This window comes from Periophthalmus magnuspinnatus, chromosome 15 (assembly GCF_009829125.3).
Source record: "Periophthalmus magnuspinnatus isolate fPerMag1 chromosome 15, fPerMag1.2.pri, whole genome shotgun sequence".
Lineage (NCBI taxonomy): Eukaryota > Metazoa > Chordata > Actinopteri > Gobiiformes > Gobiidae > Periophthalmus > Periophthalmus magnuspinnatus.
Genome location: NC_047140.1, coordinates 30584605 through 30605066, shown reverse-complemented (window position 1 = coordinate 30605066; position 20462 = coordinate 30584605). Strand labels below are relative to the sequence as shown.

Sequence of the window (20462 nt, the reverse complement as noted above, 5' to 3'; positions counted from 1 at the left end):
GTTTAACTTTTGTTCTTTACTACATGATTCCATTTATCTTCATATATTTGACATCTTCCATATGTATTTATTTTTATTACTTTCTACATTTTAAAAGAAAGAATTTTACTGAATGAGACGGTGTGTCCAAACTTTTTCCTGGTTGTGCTTGTTTAAACACCAGAAGTTACCATCTTATTTAATGCTTTTTTCTACATTTATATACAAACAGAACACATCAAATATATGAAGCAAGATATAGAAAATTACGTAGTAAAGAAAAAAACTTTAAATAACGCTACTAAATATTTTTTGACAAAGCAAAAAGTGGCAATTTTGAGGATTTGAATATAAAAAATACCCTTTTTCATATATTTGATGCCTTCTGTGTGTATATAAAATGTAAAAGTAGTAAAAATAAATAAAAAATAAATAAATGTGATGATGTGTTCAAACTTTTGACTGAGTGTAAGTGTATGCCAATGAATAAATGTGACGTACTGCATCTTTTCTAAAAGTGCTAGCATTATTAGCATTATTACTAACATTTACCACCTAAAATGCAATAAAACATCTCAAATTTTACTTAGAATGAGAGAAATAATTTTAGAGAGAGAAATAATTTTAAGTAGTTAGGAGAAATAATGTTAAGTAGTGTAAAATATTTGAAAAAAAAACAAACAAAAAACTTAAAAACATCCACCATTTTGTGTCAGAATCAATAAGACCGCGAGCTGCAAACAGTGACACGCGCTAACTAGCTAGCGGCAGGTGCTACGTACAGGCTAGCATATGCTTCCACTACACCCGCCAACACCACACCTCATCAACATGCGCTACGACCCCCCCCTCCCTTTTACTCTTCCCATTGCTACCCCTCATTTCCGTGGATCTGGCCGTATTTGCCCGCTAGTGACACCTGTGGACAAAAAGTGACACGCGGCTTAATATTTCATGGGACGTGCACAGTGGGGCGAGTAATCCAAAGTGAACTCCCTCAGAGCGCTCGCATTTACATGAAATCAAGTCACTACACATCAGTCACATCACCTGCACCGCCCGCACCAAAGACCCCCACCCCTTCAAACATGTGGATACACAGCGGACGCACACCGGACACACACCTAAACACACACAGGACGCACAACTAAACACACACTGGACGCACAGCACACAGAGGAGGAGAGAGAGAGAGAAGGAGAGAGCACCGGCTGCACCAAAGACCCCCCCTTCAAACATGTGGATACACAGCGGACGCACACCGGACACACACCTAAACACACACTGGACGCACATCAGACACACACCTAAACACACAATGGACACACACCACACAGAGGAAGGGAGGAAGAGAGAGGGAGAAGGAGAAGAAGAGGGGAAGAAAGAGACAGGGAGGTGCACTGGGCTGCACCAAAGACCCCCCTTCAAACATGTGGACACACAACTAGACACATACTGGACACACAACTAAACACACACTGGACACACACCTCACAGGGGAGGGGAGAGAGAGGGAGAGGTAGAAGGAGAAGAAGAGAGAGAGAGAAGGAGAGAGGGAGGTGGACTGACCACTCCAAAGTCCCCCCTTCAAACATGTGGACACACAACTAAACACACACACACAGGACACACACCTCACACACACACACATACACACACACACTGGGCTGTTGGGTGGTAATGAGAGAGAAGGAGAGAAGGAGGTAGAGAGAGGAGGAGAGAAGGATAGAGGTGAAGAGAGAAGGAGAGAGGGAGGTAGAGAGAGAGAAGGAGAGAGCAAGAGAGAGAAGGAGGTAGAGAGGGAGGGAGAGACAGAGAAGGGGAGTAGAGAGAGAGGAGAAAGACAGAGAAAGAGAGAGAGAGGAGAGAGAAGGAGAAAGAGAAAGCAAGAGAGAAAAGAGGGAGGTAGAGAGAGCAAGAGAGAGAGGGAGGGAGAGAAAGAGGGAGAGTCAGAAGGGAGAAGGGGAGTAGAGAGAGAGGAGAAAGACAGAAAGAGAGAGAGAGGAGAGAGAAGGAGAAAGAGAGAAAGCAGGGAGGTAGAGAGAGAGGAGAGAGGGAGGGAGGGAGGTAGAGAAAGAGGGAGAGACAGAAGGGAGAAGGGGGGTAGAGAGAGAGGAGAAAGAGAAAGCAAGAGAGAAAAGAGGGAGGTAGAGAGAGAAGGAGAGAGCAAGAGAGAAGGAGGTAGAGAGAGAGGAGAAAGACAGAAGGGAGAAGGGGAGTGGAGAGAGAGGAGAAAGACAGAGAAAGAGAAAGCAAGAGGGAGGTAGAGAAGGAGAGAGAAAGATGAAACATTGATGAGGGTTAATTCAAACACCGCTGAAGTGTGTGAGATTCTGTTCTAATCAAAACAGACACAGATCATCATCATCATCGTTATTATCTCATGACGTTAGAGCTGCATCGACCTGGGACGATACTGAAACAGTCGATTATCACGACCAAAACAACTGCAATTATCGATTCTATCACGATAATGATTAAAGCTGCTGTCGGTTAAAAAAATGCCTTGGATGTGAATAATTATAAATTGAATGTTAGGAGTTTCCATATTTAAACATCTGCTGTACGTTCAAATGCCTCACGTTCTAATGAAGTCCACATCTGTTTCTGTTCCCCTTTACTTTTAAAAACAAGCAAATCTGTCTCAACTAAAGGGAATTAATTAGACATAGATCAATATATAAGTCGGTCAATACAATGAAAAGTCCAAATATCGCTCCAATGTATCAGATATCGGCCTTAAAAGTTCTATATTACACTAATTTGACTCTTGTAGCTTTAACCTCCTTAGACCTGGTGTCCTCATCTGTGGACAACACATTTTGGGTTGTTTAGGCCACAGTGCAAATTTTTAGAAGAAGAACAGCAACAAGAACATGTTCAATTTTGAATATTTCTAAGAGTTTAGAATATTTATTAATTTTTTATTTGTATTTATTTTTTATTTATTCTTTTAATTAATTTATTTATTGTAATTTTTTTTTATTATTATTATTATTATTATTATTATTATTATTATTATTATTATTATTATTATTATTATTATTATATTGTATTCTAATTTATTTTCTTATTTATTTATTTTTTTTATTTAAAGGCATATGTCTTCCTGTTTCTAGAGGCACAATTGTTTCTCATTTTGTTTTTTTTACAGAAAATGTATGTGTTCGAGCTCTTAATAGTTTCTGCAAATAAAGTCCTGCAAGAGCTCGGGTCTCAGGAGGTTAAGTCATGTTTTAAAGCCGCTTCCTCCTCAAAAACAGACCTGGAGTTGTGTTTTGCTTCATTCACACACGTTTGAGTCACACTTTATTATTAGTCTGTAACATCTGCAAAGCTCAAAACGCTCTGTTCCACCTTGTGATGTCATGAAGTGGTAGTTTTCAAGTCAGCTGCTCCTTTTACCTTTAGTTCAGCACAGATTAGCAATCCCAGATTCGCTGAAATGGTCCAAATGATTCTAGAAATGAAGGTGTGTGGAGTTTAAAAACACAGCGGAGCACTTCCTTCCCGTATTACCACTTGATGACGTCACAAGGTGGAACGGGCAGACATTTTATTTTGGTTGATGTGCTGCCTAAAAACATACACACAAAGCTTTTATATTAACACTTTAACACGAAAAGAACAGCGCAAAAATGTAAGTACACGGCTCTCTTATAGATTTGTGTTTAAAAAAAGACCTTGGGAGAATATTTATAGTAAATTTAAATGACATAATTAGAGGAAAATAATCAAAATAAGCCCTAGAATATCGGCAGATCTCATTGGTCAGCGGTTGCTCTGTGTTCTAAACAATCGGTATCGGCTTCGGCCATGAAAAAAAATCCCATATCGGCCGAGCTCTAGAGTTGATCTCCGAAGTTTTCTCCAGTTTCTCCTTGCTGCCTCCTCAAATGATGTCAATGAACTGACCGGGGGAAAACACATGACTTATTAATAACTCTAAAAATCCCAAAGAGAGCGGCAGAGCTCAGCATAAATAAAGAACTTAAAAGCCCAGCCGCCGCTAAACACATCTGACATCTGTGTTTGTGGGAATGAAATGTGGATTCAGACGTGTCTTTTAACCGTCTGACTCGTCCAGACGCCTGAACGCAACACGACCATCTAAACAACCAAATGAACTGCCCTGACGAACAAGGACGAGGAGGGTCCCCATGTTTTTAGTTTGTCTCCATTAGGGCTGCACTGATCAGACACTGGTTTCAGATGTGGACAAATAAATCTCTGGGTTAGGTTGGAATATGTTTAATACAATTTCTGCTGATGTGTTTTAAAGGAGGAAATCTGCAATGACTTTGTATAGAGGGAATTCAAACCTGGACGGGATTATTATTATTATTGTACTTTTTTTTATAATCCTTTTGGTTACTAGGCATGATTATGTATTTTTATTATATTTTTATTAATTTTAATAATTGTATTTTCTTATTAGATTTTTTCATTATTTTTATTTTATTTGACATTTTATTTTATTTTTTATTTGACATTTTGTTTGTTTTATTATATTTTATTTTTTAATTGACATTTTATTTGTTTTATTATATTTTACCTTATTATTTTTTAAATGTATTTTTAGTTGTTTTTTTTATTATTATTATTTTATTATGCAAAGAAGACAAAGATACAGACAAGACAATGATAAACAAACATGGTTCAAAGCATAAGACAAGAAACAGGAATAAAATAATCATCCGAGCTTGGGGCGGGGCTTAGGGGCGGGGCTGAGCTGAGGGGCGGGGCTGAGCTGAGGGGCGGGGCTGAGCTGAGGGGCGGGGCTGAGCTGAGGGGCGGGGCTGAGCTGAGGGGCGGGGCTGATGTTTTATAATTGAGCAGGTAAAATGAGTGAGTGACTAAGTATAGTTATTAGTTATGAAGTTAAAACTAGTTTAAACATTCAGTTTCTCTCCCTCCTCTTCCCCCTCTTCTCTCTCCCTCCTCCATTCTTCATTTTTTCCTTCTTCTTTGAATGAATAATTGGGTAACCCTCCCGACATCATTTCTTTTCTGCCCTATACTCAAGGAAATACTATTTGTGTGTGTGGAGGGCAGGGGCGTTAAAAGAAGGGCCTGTATTTTTTTTTATTTTTTTTTTTATGTAAAAGGGACAATGCACATTAATAAACACCAGTAAAAAAATACACGTGTAAATGTGCTGAAGTTCGCTGCGCAACTCATTTTCATTCTCAGTCCCTCAACATCTAAAACGAGACAAGAGACAGGACGACACAAAACAAACAACAACTCCACAGATCACAAAAAATTCACAATCCATACGGTCCAAAGTGCATATGTATAAAGTGTGTATGTGGCTAAAGTGCTTCCAGTAATTTTAAAGTGCTGTAGTATTCTAATAAATAAGTTAAGATTAGAAGTGTTTAACTTAAGTATTTGAGTCTATTGTGGTGCATTAAAAACACAGAAAATGATGGGGGGCAAAGTTAATGTTTGATCAATACCATCAATATCAGCAGCATCATCAGCAACTGAAATTAAAATTATAATTGAGGGAGTTTTTTTTTTATTTAGTTTTAGTTTGTTTTTGTTTGTTTTTTTAAGTTTATTTCTTTTTTTTCATTTATTTTTCATTTTTATATTTTTTATTTAACTTTTTTTATTGTATTATTTCTTATTTTATTTTAAAATCTTTATTGTGCATTTATTATTTATTTTCATTTTCCTGTATATTCTTTCTCTTTTGTATATGTCCCATCAAAAGAGGATCTCGGGGGAGATGCAGATGATATAAACTTGAAATATAAATCGGTCACATTTGTTTTTTAATCAACTATATCTACTTGATATGTTCCCATTATTTCTCCCTCATGTAAGAAAAATCTGGATCAGTTTTGTCTTATATTATTTTTGTTTTAAGGAAATAAAAGTTGTTTTCAGTCTCTACGCTGGTATCAGAATCGGTATCGGGATCGCTGCACCTCTCGTCTCTATACTGTGTTTTTATTTAAGTTCAAACTTATTTATAAAGCACATTTAAACACGATTCGGCTTCACATAAAAGTCCCGTGCGAGTGTAAAGTGAAAATACAGCCTGATGACGATGAGGCCGCTATAAAAACATCTGTTATTTTTAGTATTTCTACAGTAGTATTTCCAAAAGCCACGTTTATTTCAGTGGTTCATGATCAAATACACAACATTTACATTAATAATTATCTGTAGAGGTGTAACAAAAGAGTACACAAATACAGCTGCCATTAAAAAATACAGTTTTTATGAGTCGTTCAGTTATAAATACAATGACAGACGACGTCCTTGTGCAGATTTACTAAAAAAAATCATTACATCAACTCTTGCCTCTGTGTAAACTTGTTTTTATTGACTTTTATGTGACGCTCTTTGTTCAGCTCAAGTTGTTTTAAATGTTATATAAAAATAAACTTAAACTGAACTGTGTGAGCTTCAGGCTAAAAGACCAAAGTTCAGCTGCCACAAAACAAAGGTCGAGCATCAGCGAAGGAAACAGCTACGGACGCAACGATTCTGCCTTTTCAGATACCGATACTAGAGCTTTAAGGATCTGCCGATACTCGATATGAGCCGATACCAGAGCCGAGACTGAAAACAGCATTTATCTTCTTTATATAAAAAGTACAATAATAGCAATGTTTGGACCAGTTTTGTCTTATTAGTTTTTGTTTAATCCTTTTGGCTGCGAGGCCTGAGTCCGAGTCCTGAGTTTTTATTTTTATTTTTTTTTACATTTTATTTATTTTATTATTTTTTACTTTATTTTGTATTTTATTACATTTTTTTTATTTTATATTTTTTATTTTATTATTTTTTTAATTTTATCTTTTCATTGTATTTTTTATTTTATATTTTATACTTTTTATTTTATATTTTATTTGACTTTCATTTTATTACTTTTTTTTCATTTTATTTATTATTTTTTACTTTATCTATTCATTTTATTTTTTATTTTATTATTTTATGTTTTTATTTTTTTATTTTATATTTTATTTGACTTTTTCATTTTATTATATTATTATTTTATTTTTTATTTTATTATTATTTTATTTTGAAATCTTTATTGCGTATTTTATTTTCATTTTCCTGTATATTCTTTCTCCTTTGTATATGGCCCATTACGGTTCTAAAGGACGCACCGATACCGATACTGGAGTCAAATATCGCCACAGATACTGAAGAATGAACTGAATCGAGAATCGGTTCCATGATATCTGCAGATTTTAAGGTGATTTCCTGTTTGGGCCTTTAATCAGATGAAACGACACGATTTACGAGTCGTTTTTGGCCTAGAAAAGCTCATAATGCTGAACTACCAGACTTCCCTCACCCCAGACACTTCCTCGAGCTCCTCCAGTGGGACCCTAAGGCGTTCCCAGGCCAGGAAATTCGCTTTTACTTAAAATCGTAGTATCGATATCGGTATCAGCACTGAAAATACAAAAAAAAAGCTGAATCGGTGCATCTCTAATTCACTCCACAAGCAAAAAGTCAAACATTATGAGACTTTCTGGGACGACTACGAACTGCAAAAAATCTTATTACATCGATTTAAACATCCAACCAGGATATCGAATGAACCGATATTCGAAAACCGATATCCGCTCAAGACGATGTTCAGTTTTGACGCTAAACTCACAAATCAGGGACGATTATTCTCGCTACAAAAAGGAAACCGTGTCATTCTGTTTTTTCTGATTTGTTAAAACGTCTTGATAAACTTTGTGATCTCTTTGTGGCGCCCCCCAGAGGCCGTGTTTGTCTCTGCGTCTAACCCCGTGTGTGTTTCGACCTCTGACCTCCGACCTCTCGTGCGAGGATCAGACTCTTTGTCGGGGCAGTCGAGGCCAAACTGAAACCCACTCACGGCCGCATTAATATTTGAGAGAACGCTCCTTTAAAAGGCTTTTCTGCTGCGACGACGGAGAAAGACGGAAAGCGTTAAAAAAAAAAAAAAAAAAAAAAGAAAGAAAAAAACACGACACGGAAAAGAAAAGTGTTTTTACTAATGTCATGAAATTAAAAAAAAGTGTAATGAAGTTTATGGACGAATGAAGATGTTTGTGTTTTATACGGACGGGGTTTAGTTTGGTTTTATGTTTGTTTTGTGTTTTAACAGAAAGAACGAGGAAAAGAGAGAGAAAGAGAGAGAAATAAAGAGAGAGAGAGAGAACAAGTGATCGCAACGGGCTCCCCTGGATGAATAGAGAGAGAAATAAAGAGAGATATATATAGAGAAAAAGAAAAATATAGACAAGTGATCTCAATGAGTTAACCTGGATAAATAGAGAGAAATAAAGAGGAAGCGAGAGAAATAGAAAGAGAAAAATAACGATAGAGACAAAGAGAGAGAGGAAGAGAGATGGAAAAAGAAATAAAGAGAGAAAGAGAGAGAAAGAGAAACAGAAAGAAGGAGAAATATAGAGAAAAAGATAAAGAGAAATAAAGAGAGAAAGGAATAGAGAAAGAAATAGAGAGAAAGAGGGAAAAAAGATAGAAATAAAGAGAAAGCGAGGGAGGAAGAAAGATAATGATAGAGAAAAGAAAGAAAAAGAGAAATAAAGATAGAGGTAAATAGAGAAAAAGAGAAATAAAAAGGAGGAGAGACAAAGACAAAAAGAGAAAGCTAGAAAGAAATAAAAGAAAGAGAAATTGAGAAAGAGAAAGAGAAAGAGAGAGAAGGAAATAAAGAGAGAGAAAGAGAGAGAGAACAAGAGATCTCAGTAGAGAGAAATAAGATAGAGAGAAAAAGAGAGAACAAGTGATTTCAATGAGTTAACCTGGATAAACAGAGAAAGAAATAGAGATTGAGAAAGAGAGAACAAGTGATCTCCATGGACTCCACTGGATAAACAGAGAGATACAGAGAGAAAAATAGAGAGATAGAGAAATAAAGGTAGAAAGTGACAGAAATGAGAGAGAAAAAGAGAGAAATAAAGAGAGAGAGAAAGGGAGAAATAAAGATAAAGCGAAATACAGAGAAATAAAAGATACAGAGATAGGAGAGAGAAATGGAAAGAGGAAGAGAGATAAAGATGGAGAGAAAGAGAGAGGAAGAGAGACAAAGAGAATGAGAGACATAAAGTTAGAGAGAAATAAAGAGAGAGAAAGATAGAGAGAAAGAAATAGAAAAAGAGAGAGAAATAAAGAGAGCAAGAGAGAGTGGAAGAGAGAAAGACAAATAAAGATAGAGAGAAAGAGATTTGGACTTGGATCATTTCGGTCCTGAAATTGCCAAATTCTACTGAACTAAAGCTCAAAAGGAGCTGAACTTGAAAACTACCACTTGATGACATCACGAGGTGGAACCGAGCGTTTTGAGCTTTGGAGATGAAACAGACAAATAATAAAGTGTGACTCATGAAACAAAACACAACTCCATGTTTGTTTTTGAGGAGGAAACTGCATTAGAACATGATTTAACGCTGCGGGTCTCAGTTTTGCGTAATATTTCGATACATTATTCTCAGGATTGTCTTGTTATGACGCACAATTATTTAAAATGGCGGATATAAAATACAAAACCACTGACACTGTAACGATGCAAACAAACGCTTCTTTCTCAGGTGCGTTTTACACCACATGCCGCGAGTTCTTACCCGTCGTGTTTTTGTCCTTGAGGTGAGCCGTGAGGAGCGGCCAGAAGAAGTGAGGTCTGACCGGCACGTTCTGCACTTTCAACATCTTCATCAGCTCGAGAGACATGGCTGAAAACAGATGCATGATGGGTATTTATTTATATGTTATAAATGTACAAGAATAAACAGTTGAATAATTAAAGAAAAAGGTCTGTACCGGTTTTCTTTGCTTCCAGAGCACAGGACAACGCAAAGGTCAGAGGTGACGTGTGCAGGCTGGACTCTTGGAGCTCTTTACAGTACTGCCCAATTTTTTCTAAAGACTGAAAAATATAAATAAAAGTATATAAAATAAAGAAAGAAATAAAGAAATATAAAGAAATACATAAAAATTAATTTAAATAAATACATACAAATTAATAAAACAATAAATAAACACAAATAAAAAATAAATAAAAATAAATAAATAAATAAAATGAATAAATAAATAAATAAATAAAGATTAAAAAAATAAAGATTTAAAAAATAAATAAAAATATAAATAAAAAATATAAATAAAATATAAAGATAAAAAAATAAAAATATATAAATAAAAAATATAAATGAAATATAAAGTTAAAAAAATAAAAAAATATATATATATATATATATATATATATATATATAAATAAATGAAAATAAGTAAAAATAAATAAATAAGTAAAAATAAATAAATAAGTAAAAATAAAAAATATATTTAAAAATAAAGAATAAAAAAAATAAGTTATTACTTTGCCTATGCATATATAAGAGGTCCACAGCAAAAACAGACCAAATATTCTGAAAAATTGCCAAATAGTTTTTATCTTTTTGTTCCATGTTGTACAGATATTAGCAATGACAATAACGTAAAGTGAATTTTATCAAAGAAGCGATGAAATAATGTTTTGCTAGCAATAAAATACATTTGGCTTTTGAAAATATTACTATTCTAAGAGTAAAACTACAAGCCTCCGATTACTTTTCAAATGTAATCGGTCTGTTTTTGGCATAAACTGTAAAAAGAAGTGGACTAAGTGAGTGCGACGTCAACACAATGTTCAGCTCCAATCAAAGAAAATGCCCGATTTGTCTGTTATTAATGTTCAGATCTTGATTTACAGACACAATAGTGAAATAAAAACCCCAGGATCACGTAGAGCGGGTTAATACGAACATTTAAGACCAAAATGACGAGTCTGACAGCAGCAGGTACAGAGGCTCTTCATATATTTCAGTACGGATATATTTCAATTACCGTTTCCATGGTGACGCAATGTCTCAGGAAAAAGTTGCCGAGGTTTAGGGCGTCTGGGCTGACGACGTCCATTTGCAATGTGGGGAAACTCTTCAGGATGTGAAAGGCGGTGTCTTCGTGGCCGTGTGTGATGAGACTCAAACATAAATTCATGGCGTCTACGATAAAAAAGTCTAAAGTTAAAGTCTGGAATGGGACAAAAAAAATCAAAACGAAGGAGTGGGGAATCGTACCTGGGATGTAGCCCCGCTCGTGCCTCATGCGTTCTATCATTTCTGGGGTGTGCTGATGGTGTCCAGCCTTTGCCAGAGTGAAAATAACTTGCATGAGGTCTCTGTCCATCAAACTGCAATCTGCCTTTTCTGCTTCGTCCATGGTCTGAGATACAAAAATATAACACAAAATAAGGAGTCAAAACGCAAAGTCTAGAGTGCGGTTTAGTTTCAGGTAACAGGGCGTGTGGTGAAATTAATTAGAAATGCATTTGTACTGTGAACGCAAGTACTTTTTTACTCCGGTATCTGCACTTTTACTTAGCAGTATCGCGTGAAAAAATCTACTAAACGTATTAAAGTAACTGTTTAAAATATACTTGAAGGGTAAAAGTATTTTGAGACGAGCTTGAGATCTGATAAAGCTTCAAATGTGGTGATTTTGATACAGATTTGTGCTGAATTTAATTATATATGTTTTTTTCTAGTTGGTTTATTTTTAACGTGTTCATGATTTGAGCAAAACAAAAACAAACAAATAAAACCCTCAGTCTTTTCAGCAGGTCTCAAACGACAATAAAAATACATTTACTTTTCTGTCCAGCTCAAAAAGTACAGATACGGCTCTCAAATGTAGTGAAGTAAAAGTAAAAATAGCCACGTTAAAATGTACTTAGGTAAAGTACAGATATCTAAAATTAGTACTCAAGTATAGTACAGTGGTCCCTTGTTTATCGCGGGACGTCCTAAAAATAACCCGCAATAGGTGAAATCTGCGAAGTATCAGCTTTATTTTTTATGTTTTTGTCTGTAAAACCCCTCACCACACACTTTATACACTTTTCTCACACAGGCGTTAACATTTTCTCACATTTCTCTCTCGTTTAAACTCTCGTAGGCGTCTTTGTCGGTGCAGAACGTTTCGTCGACATTGTGGGTTTTGTCGGGGAGAAAACAAATTGCAAACGTACAGCACTTCAGAGTCACACTGAGATCCGACGTTTATGTAAATTTGTCTGAACACATTCTGTACTGGACAGGAGACACGGCACGGAGGAGACTGATGGACAATGGTCTACAGTCCAACAGCCAATCAGGACGCACGACACAATGGTCTACAGTCCAACAGCCAATCAGGATGCACAACACAATGCAATTCAGACGATGTAAAAAAATCATGCAAAATTGAACTAAAAAAAAAAAAATCAACGAAGCCGCAGGTGAACCGCGATAATTGTACTTTGCTACTTTTACTTCGTTACGTTCCACCACTGAACACATTTACCAACAAAAGTTTAACAATGAGACAATCACATGGCTCCACAAAAACAAAAATAAATCAACTATTCAACTGAATCTAACAGCCCATGTGTAAAAAGCACTTTGGTCACACGCATAATCGTAAAAAAACAAGTCCACAAACCTCTTTCAAACTCTCCATGTCTCCGTTTTGTGCGTAGGCATTCAGAAGTGACACATAAGTCTCAGGTCCCGGTTCGATCCCAGCATTTCGCATGACGGTTAGGATGTTTTTGGCGCTCTCAATGTCACTGCGCAATGAGGGAGAATCAAGGTTATATCTCTGCGTTTCATTTCTAGAGAAAATATAAAAGAAACGAGCCTTACCCTGCACGAGCGTGACCCGTGACCAGAGAATTGAAGACCGCCTCTGTGATCGGCAAATCTTTGCTCTTCATGAATCCTAATATTGTACTATAAAGAAATACAGATGGTAAAACAAAAATAACTTTAGTATTTGGGTTATTCATATCACCAACATTTACTTACCTGGCTCCTTCAATGTCTCCATTTTGACAATACGCAGCAATGAGTCTCTGATACGTTACCTGTGGAATATACAGTAAAATACATGTGTTTAGTAGTAAAATTAGCATCACCTGTGTCAAGTGTTGTATGTGATTTAAAAAAAGGTGAACTGACTCTATTGGGACTGGTGTTTTCTGCCTCCATCTTTGCCAAAAAGTCCATAGGAGAAAATTTTGACTCATTCTGCAGGTAAACTTTGAGTAGGGCGTTGTAATGGCTGACGTCGTACTGAGCGCCTGTGATACAAAAATATTACACAAAATGAGTTCAGATGTTGATCAAATATTGAAACGAAGCACAAACTGATTACGGTTTCTCACCCAGCTCCCGTAATTTCTCCCAGATGTGGTGAGCCAACTCCGTGCGGTCCTTAGGTGGAACTTCTGGTAGCAGGGATCCGCAGCTCCGGAGTAACAATAAAGCTTGATTACCACTGGGATAACCTGAATATTACAACAAATCGAGTTAATCTCATACAAATCTAGTCCTGTCGTTGTTGTACTTGTGTAACTGTGTGATATTTTGGGTGATCAGATGTCTCGATTTACCCAGGACGATCCCAGTTTTGAGTCCCCTGTCCTAGTAAATTTATCTAAAACCAGTGATTTGTCTCAGTTTTAAACAAGAAATGTCTGACATGGCCCCATTTTGGACCAATTTAACACCCGCCAACAGTAAAGAGGGGGATATATTGTTATTTGTTCAGCCAAAATACACAAAACTGTGCTTGAAAATGAGAAAATGAGCAAAAAAAAAACATACCAACCGAAGTCCCTCTGATTATAAACTGACACACAAGTGAGTCGGGGATCCAACTCAGGTTTGTCCCAGTTTTTAATTTTGAAAATGCGGTCACGCTGGTAGCATTACCTGTTCTGCAGATGTCATGGAAGATGCGGAGGAGCAGTGTTTTAGTGACGCGACCGGTCCGTCTCACAGAGCTGTCCAACTTGCTCAAAGCCCAGTCAAACTGCTGCGTTTGCTTCGAGCGCACAGCTGGACTCGCCTCTTCTTTCCTCTCTGTGGCGACTGCATAACTACGCACCAGCCCAGACGTGAATGGTAAAAAACGTCTGAAATAAGAAGAGAATATGTCAACATTAGGTCTGTCATCATAGCAAATTTTGAAGTGTGACATAAAGTAAATATAGGTGATAAAAGATAATACTGAAACAAATTTATGCCGCTGACAAAAAACCCAAGAGCAGATTTAAACCACAAAACTATTATAAATCTACAATATTGTTAAAAACCATGAGCTGCAATAAATAAACAGCAGAATGAAAAACTTTAGTGCTTAGTTTGCGTCTATCATGAGTCATAGAAGTTATTTATTCAACTTTTAAAGCTTAAATCTTATAATTTTGCCAAAAAAATAACCAAAAGCTTCCCAGTAAAAGTACACACAATAAACATTGACCCCCAAAAAATATTTCATATATTGAGCGATAACTCGATATAGTATTTTTCATGACAGGCCTAGTCACAAAAAACAGAATAAAAACTAGGAGCTCTGAAAAATCGAACAGTTTAAATGCAGATATGATATCACACAATGTTGCAAATGGGCTGAAACCGATTGAGCAGGACAATAATGAAGGACATATAAGATCTTAATGACACTTTTTTAGATCATGAGCGTGTTTGAAGGGCAATGTGTATGACAAAATGCAGTAGTACATCTCCAACATGTTAGTGCCATATGAACCATCTCACACTCTGAGGACTTCAGGGGACCCAACTCCTGCTGGTGCCCAGAGTCAGGACTGAGTCAAGATTACGTCAGGACTGAGTCAGGACTGAGTCAGGACTGAGTCAGGACTGAGTCAGGACTGAGTCAGGACTGAGTCAGGACTGAGTCAGGACTGAGTCAGGACTGAGTCAGGACTAAACCGGGACTAAACCGGGACTAAACCGGGACTAAACCGGGACTAAACATGGACTAAACATGGACTAAACATGGACTAAACATGGACTAAACATGGAGAATCAGCGGTTCAGTTTTGTGCGGCTAAAACCTGGAACATTCTTCCTGAAGATGTGACTCAGGCCTCGACTTTGACAATGTTTAAATCCAGACTCAAGCGGTTCTGTTTAGCTGCTGTGACTGAAAGGGGTTTATTCTGCATTTTTCCCCTTTAATGTTAATTTTATGATGATTATTTGTGGGTATTTATGTTTTGATTTGTTATATTGTGAATTTAATGTCTTTCTTATTCTGTAGAGCACTTTGAATTACCTTGTGTACGAATTGTGCTTTACAAATAAACTTGCCTTGTACATGTAGACTCTACAGTTAAACTACAAGAAAGAACTCAACTCAACAACCATCACACCACTCCCACCAACATGTTTCTGCTTCTCTGGCTAATGCAGACAAAAATGGTAAAGGCTCAAAGACAAATGAAACAACAGGAAAATTAAATAACAGTCTAAATGTTTATAGAAATCCCTGTGAGCTCAATTACACAAATTAAGAGTGACGCATGTGCAAAAATCCAGAGCAAAATCAGCAATATTACACAGGAATAACAGCCGTCTGCTACATTCTGCATTCAAGGTAAATAAATGAGCTGTATTAATCTAAAAAACTGCATGTGAGGGTCTGTCATTGACCCTCAATGACATTACAGCATCACGCGTGGATAGCATTAGCCGCTTAGCTAACACGCAGATACCTGGGCACATTTCCTGAGGCGGGACAGAGCTGACGAGGACACACTCCCAGGTTTCTGCTGCCAAAGACTCCGCTGTACAATCGACCCGTGGACACGCCGTTACTTTTTGTCCCTGTGATCTGGAGTAAGCATGAAGGCTTGTACTTAAGTAACCGGGCTGATCTCAAGAGCGCGGCCATGTTTTCTGTCGCAGCGTGAACGAGCTTCCGCATCACGTGACCCAAAGAGACCCTACGTCACGAAAACGTCATCGTCAGTGTTTCAGGTTCTAACGCGAAATTCATTATTTATTTTTTTTATTCAATATTTATGTATGTATGTATGTATGTATTTATTCATGTATATATTTATTTATTTATGTATGTATTTATTTAGGTATTCATATATGTATGTATTTATTTATTCAGTCATGTATGTAGGTATTTATTTATTTATTTAAATTTTACTGCAGTTTTGTATGTCTAAGTGTCATGGCTCTATTTTAAAAAAATCTGTGTTTATGTCATAATGGAAAAAAATACAATAATGTGATGTTTTAAAACGTGAGTTTATTGGAAAACACAAAAGACAACAAATAGAAACATGATCACACATTCAGACAGGCCCATAGACAGAGATTTGGGGGCCGCCCTTTAATATCAATTAATAAGAAGATTCTGTACCTGGGACAACACTCCCCTCCATTCAGAAAATACAAGTGCTCTAGATTTCTTCCACCAATTTACCATTTCCTCTTCTTCGTTTTCCTTTTTTCCAGCTCTGCTCAACCTCAGCCTTGGCTTTAGTCATTGATAATAATTCTGCCTGTCTTTTACTGTGTTCATTCCACAGCTCAATAGCAAGAATATTTACATTATGTTCATTTTCAACCACCCAAGCTTGAAGAAACTCACATTTTTTGCAGGCCATAAAGTATTTCTTTCTCTTATTTCCCTTGTCTCCCTCTTTAGATAAGGCTGCTTTGGCCTGAGATAACACTAACCGGAGATGACTAAGAGCAGAGAGACAGTATCCAATTGAATCCTCCCTGTTCCTACCTGTCAGTATGTGAGCTACAGCTTCTACAGCTCTGACAGGGGCACTGGGGTCATCCTTACCGAGGAAGCCTTCACCTAAAATTAAACTTTGGCCAGAATCTAATGCCTCCTGAACTGAAGTAAATATTTTGCTTGAATTCAGAGCCTCGGATATAGCTAAGATCATGTCACACAGTTCAAATACGAGAGAGTCAGTGTCTCCATTAAAGAAACAAAGAGTAAATGAGTAACTGAAAAGAGCATTGACCACAGAGAAGCCAACCAAAGGGGAAGGATTTGAACATAGACAACTCAACTTGGGGATTTTTACAGAAACTGGAGGGACACCAGTTTCGTCCTTTCTTTCTTTTACCAGTTTAACCTTTCTATTAGATTTACTTCCACATGTACCCTGTTCTGATGTTTTAACAGTATCGGCATTGCATTTTTTCTCTTTACTCATCTCCTCGTGGAGCACTTCTACCAGTACCCGACCTTTCTCCTCGTGTTCCTCCCACCACGGCTTCCACAGAGTAACAAGTCCATTAAAGGCGCCATGTTTAATTAAACCTACAAACTTTTTCTTCTCCTCTTTGCTCAAAAGGCCCCACAGTTGTTCCTCCGAGAGCTCATCAATATCCAACCCTTGCAGTCGATCGGCTAAGTCCATGTCATCATTTTCATCTTGGACATCTTCAGACTCGAGCTCATCGACGTCGTTCCCTGTTCCTAACTTCTGAAGGCTTCTCAAAATAGTCTCGATCTCCTCTGCATTTTCCTCATCTGTCTCCTGTAATTCTGCAAGCCTTGACAAAAGTTCAATAGCCTGTACATTGATCTCTGAGTCTTCTGTTTCTTCTTCTGATTGCTCTGGTAAAATCCCTTCTTTTTTCAACAGACTCTCCATGTCACCCTCTGTATTTTCTGCCTTCTTTCTAAGTCCCAACAGAATTTCTCGCATTTTCTTTTTCCCTTCCTCTTCAGTTGTACCCATCTCCTTCAGCTCGTTCAGAACAGACTCTTTATAAAAGTCCTCTGAACAAACGGAGTGCTCAGGGCTCTTGTAACAGGACAAACTGCAGTAGGGCACATTACACCGCGGACAGGTGTACAGGGAGGGTTTACAGTGGCAGAGCAGGCACACGGCTCCTTTCTCGCTTTTCTCTTTGGTCTCTTCGGTCATCTGCTCGTGGGATGGAGACAGAAGTTCCTCCGGTGCCACCGCAGCTCCCCTGGGCGGTATTATAATCCCATCCCTGATCTCCGGGTCTGGCTGTATGTCTGTCCATTCTTCTTTTGGGCTGATGTCTGTCAGCAGATTCCTCAAAGACGAGGGCAGTCTTCGTTTGGTTACTGGATTCATGGAAGCATCATAGACAAAACTGACAGCAAATGAAAAGAAGGTACCCTAAAGAAAACATAACACATATTAGATCATGAGTTGAACAAGTAACACCAAAGACAGTGTAACAACAGGAAATGAGTTGTTCCCTGTTCCTAACTTTTGAAGGTTTCTCAAAATATTCTCAATCTCTGATGCATTTTCCTCGTCTGTGTGCTGTAATTCTGCAAGCCTTGACAAATGTTCAAAAGCTTGTACATTGATCTTCTGCTCCTTTTTCTTTCAACAGACTCTCCATGCCACACTCTGTATTCTCTGCCTTCACCACATACAAAACTGACAGCAAAATATGAAGATACCATAAAGAAAACATAACACACATTAGATCATGGGATGTACAAGCAAGGCCAAAGGTAGAATAACAACAGGGAATGAGTTGCTGTTCCTAAATTTTGAAGGTTTCTCAAAATATTCTCTATCTCCTCTGCATTCTCCTCATCTGTCTCCTGTAATTCTGCAAGATGCAAGTAAAAGCCAAATGTAGGTTGATCTCTGAGTCTTCTGCTCCTTTTTCTTTCAACAGACTCAACCTCCTCTGCATTCTCCTCATCTGTCTCCTGTAACAAAAGTTCAACAGCCTGTACATTGATCTCTGAGTCTTCTGCTGTTGTTTCTTCTTCTGATTGCTCTAATAAACCCCTTTTCTTTCAACAGACTCTCCACGCCACCCTCTGTATTCTCTGCCTTCACCACACACAAAACTGACAGCAAAATATTAAGGTACCCTAAAGAAAACATAACACACATTAGATCATGGGATGTACAAGGCCAAAGATGGAGTAACAACACAGACACTACGCAGATTAATTTAAAAACGCTAATGTGGAATGAGGGAATGACAAGAACCACGTATCTATAATATATTTCTGTCCTTTTTCCTAATAAACCATGTATTTTAATTAATAATCTCATGAATAAGAACAGAGTTTACCTTCTGATGAAAACAAAACCAACGTTGACTGAGAGTTGTCCGCTTTTGATGACGTCACACGCAAGCGACGTCACTTAAAGGAGCCGATAATATTTAAACATAAATAAATAAGTAAATAAAAGAGCTGATAATCATAAAAATAATTATAAATATCATCTTTTTAATAGAATAATTACCAATAATAATAATTACAATCACTGACTATCTGCTGCTTTTACACAAATTGTTGTTTACTATTCATGAACTCTAAGGTTGGATTCTTTCACTTTAATGTTATTTCTTGTTTTATTTGCTTTATATTATATTTGCTTTATCCTTTCCTGTCTACTTGTTTCTGTAGCACTCAGAAATGTGCCGTGTGGACATGTCCCATGGGGCTGTTTGCTGTGAGGTGATTGTCCCGGTGGGGGGTCAAGCATAGTAAAGGTCATGCAGGTGGGAGATGTCAGGTGGCTGTCTACCCCTGACCAGGAGCCCGAGCATCCTGTCAGCCCATAGGGAAAGCACACGATGAAGCGGGCGTCTGAGGCTGACATGGGCATGCTGCTTCGGCCCCACCCCTCGGTGCCATACCAACATTTCAAGTCTGAATCTTTGAGCTAATTTGTTGTGTGGTGGTGGCATTCACAGGGGCATTAGTGCCACATAGCAAAGCCTTTTTTAGTTAGTGTTGCTGTCTGATATTTCATTGTGTACACATCACTAAAATACACAAAACTGGTGATTACATTCAAGGGGACAAATGGAAAATTGAAAGTAAGAATGTTCGTTTCTAGTGTAAGCGTCAAAGAGGAACAAGAGTCTTTATTTGTAACATTTATAAATTTTTTATATATATACAACATGAAACAAACAAATCAAGCAAACGGACAATACACAGCTCAGACTGGTCTCAATCCAAGGTCCAGAAAGTTCAAATCGGTAGTTCAAGTCCAAAGCCGCTGCCCATTTGAGTTTATTTGACACTTAAGTCCAATGGCTTCCAGTGGTTTCTTCCATTTGTCTATGAAGAGCTGAGAATTTCCATCAATATAATGTCCAAGTATGATCTTAGTCAAGAGATCAGACATGAGTGACGTCCACAGGGAAACAGAGGGAGGATCATCACCCACTTTACCATAATACTCTGTCTAGTCACCATTAAGAACGACTGAACAATCTGCTCATTTTGTACCAGTGAATTAGGAATATGTCCAAGTAAACACATCACTGGGTTTCCTGCCACCTCCTGAGCTGTGGCTTTACTAATAAGGCAATTTGGCGATGTACCCACACTGTACTTACTATAAATAATTGGACAGACATATATATTATGCAAAATATTGTACTGCAATTATTTAAACCTATTACAAATGGAGATTTTAGATGGTAAGGTCAGGATTTTGTCCCATTGCTGTGAACTCATTGCACTTCATTTCATTTAAGTCAGAAGGTTTTACTGAGTTCCACACCAGTAAAATGAACAATGAAGCAACAGACTCTGAAGAAAAGACAGGAAGACAGTCCTGAAATGTGCATGTGACAGTTTTTATAGTGTCTCTCAATGTATACAGGGCCGGCCCAAACTATAAG

At 37.4% G+C, this 20462-nt stretch overlaps 2 protein-coding genes across 2 annotated transcripts in view; both read right to left on the bottom strand.

Annotated features, from left to right (window-relative positions):
- Positions 1 to 15752, bottom strand: part of lrpprc (leucine-rich pentatricopeptide repeat containing) — a 79083-nt gene extending 63331 nt beyond the window's left edge. Inside the window, exons 1-11 of the mRNA XM_033979188.2 lie at positions 15542 to 15752; positions 13734 to 13936; positions 13184 to 13306; positions 12978 to 13099; positions 12825 to 12883; positions 12663 to 12749; positions 12460 to 12586; positions 11058 to 11202; positions 10825 to 10982; positions 9766 to 9871; positions 9570 to 9677 (exon numbers count right to left, since the gene is read on the bottom strand). Coding sequence (XP_033835079.2) covers positions 9570 to 9677; positions 9766 to 9871; positions 10825 to 10982; positions 11058 to 11202; positions 12460 to 12586; positions 12663 to 12749; positions 12825 to 12883; positions 12978 to 13099; positions 13184 to 13306; positions 13734 to 13936; positions 15542 to 15720 — 1417 coding nt within the window. The 5' untranslated portion in view covers positions 15721 to 15752. The remainder of the gene's footprint in view (positions 1 to 9569; positions 9678 to 9765; positions 9872 to 10824; positions 10983 to 11057; positions 11203 to 12459; positions 12587 to 12662; positions 12750 to 12824; positions 12884 to 12977; positions 13100 to 13183; positions 13307 to 13733; positions 13937 to 15541) is intronic.
- A 318-nt stretch (positions 15753 to 16070) lies between these two features.
- Positions 16071 to 18956, bottom strand: znhit2 (zinc finger, HIT-type containing 2). Its single transcript, XM_033980221.2, has 2 exons — positions 18891 to 18956; positions 16071 to 17965 (listed from the first exon to the last, which is right to left on the bottom strand). Exon 2 carries the CDS (start codon positions 17918 to 17920, stop codon positions 16244 to 16246), a length of 1677 nt encoding a protein of 558 aa, XP_033836112.1. The 5' UTR covers positions 17921 to 17965; positions 18891 to 18956; the 3' UTR covers positions 16071 to 16243.
- Between the last annotated feature and the right edge of the window lie 1506 nt (positions 18957 to 20462).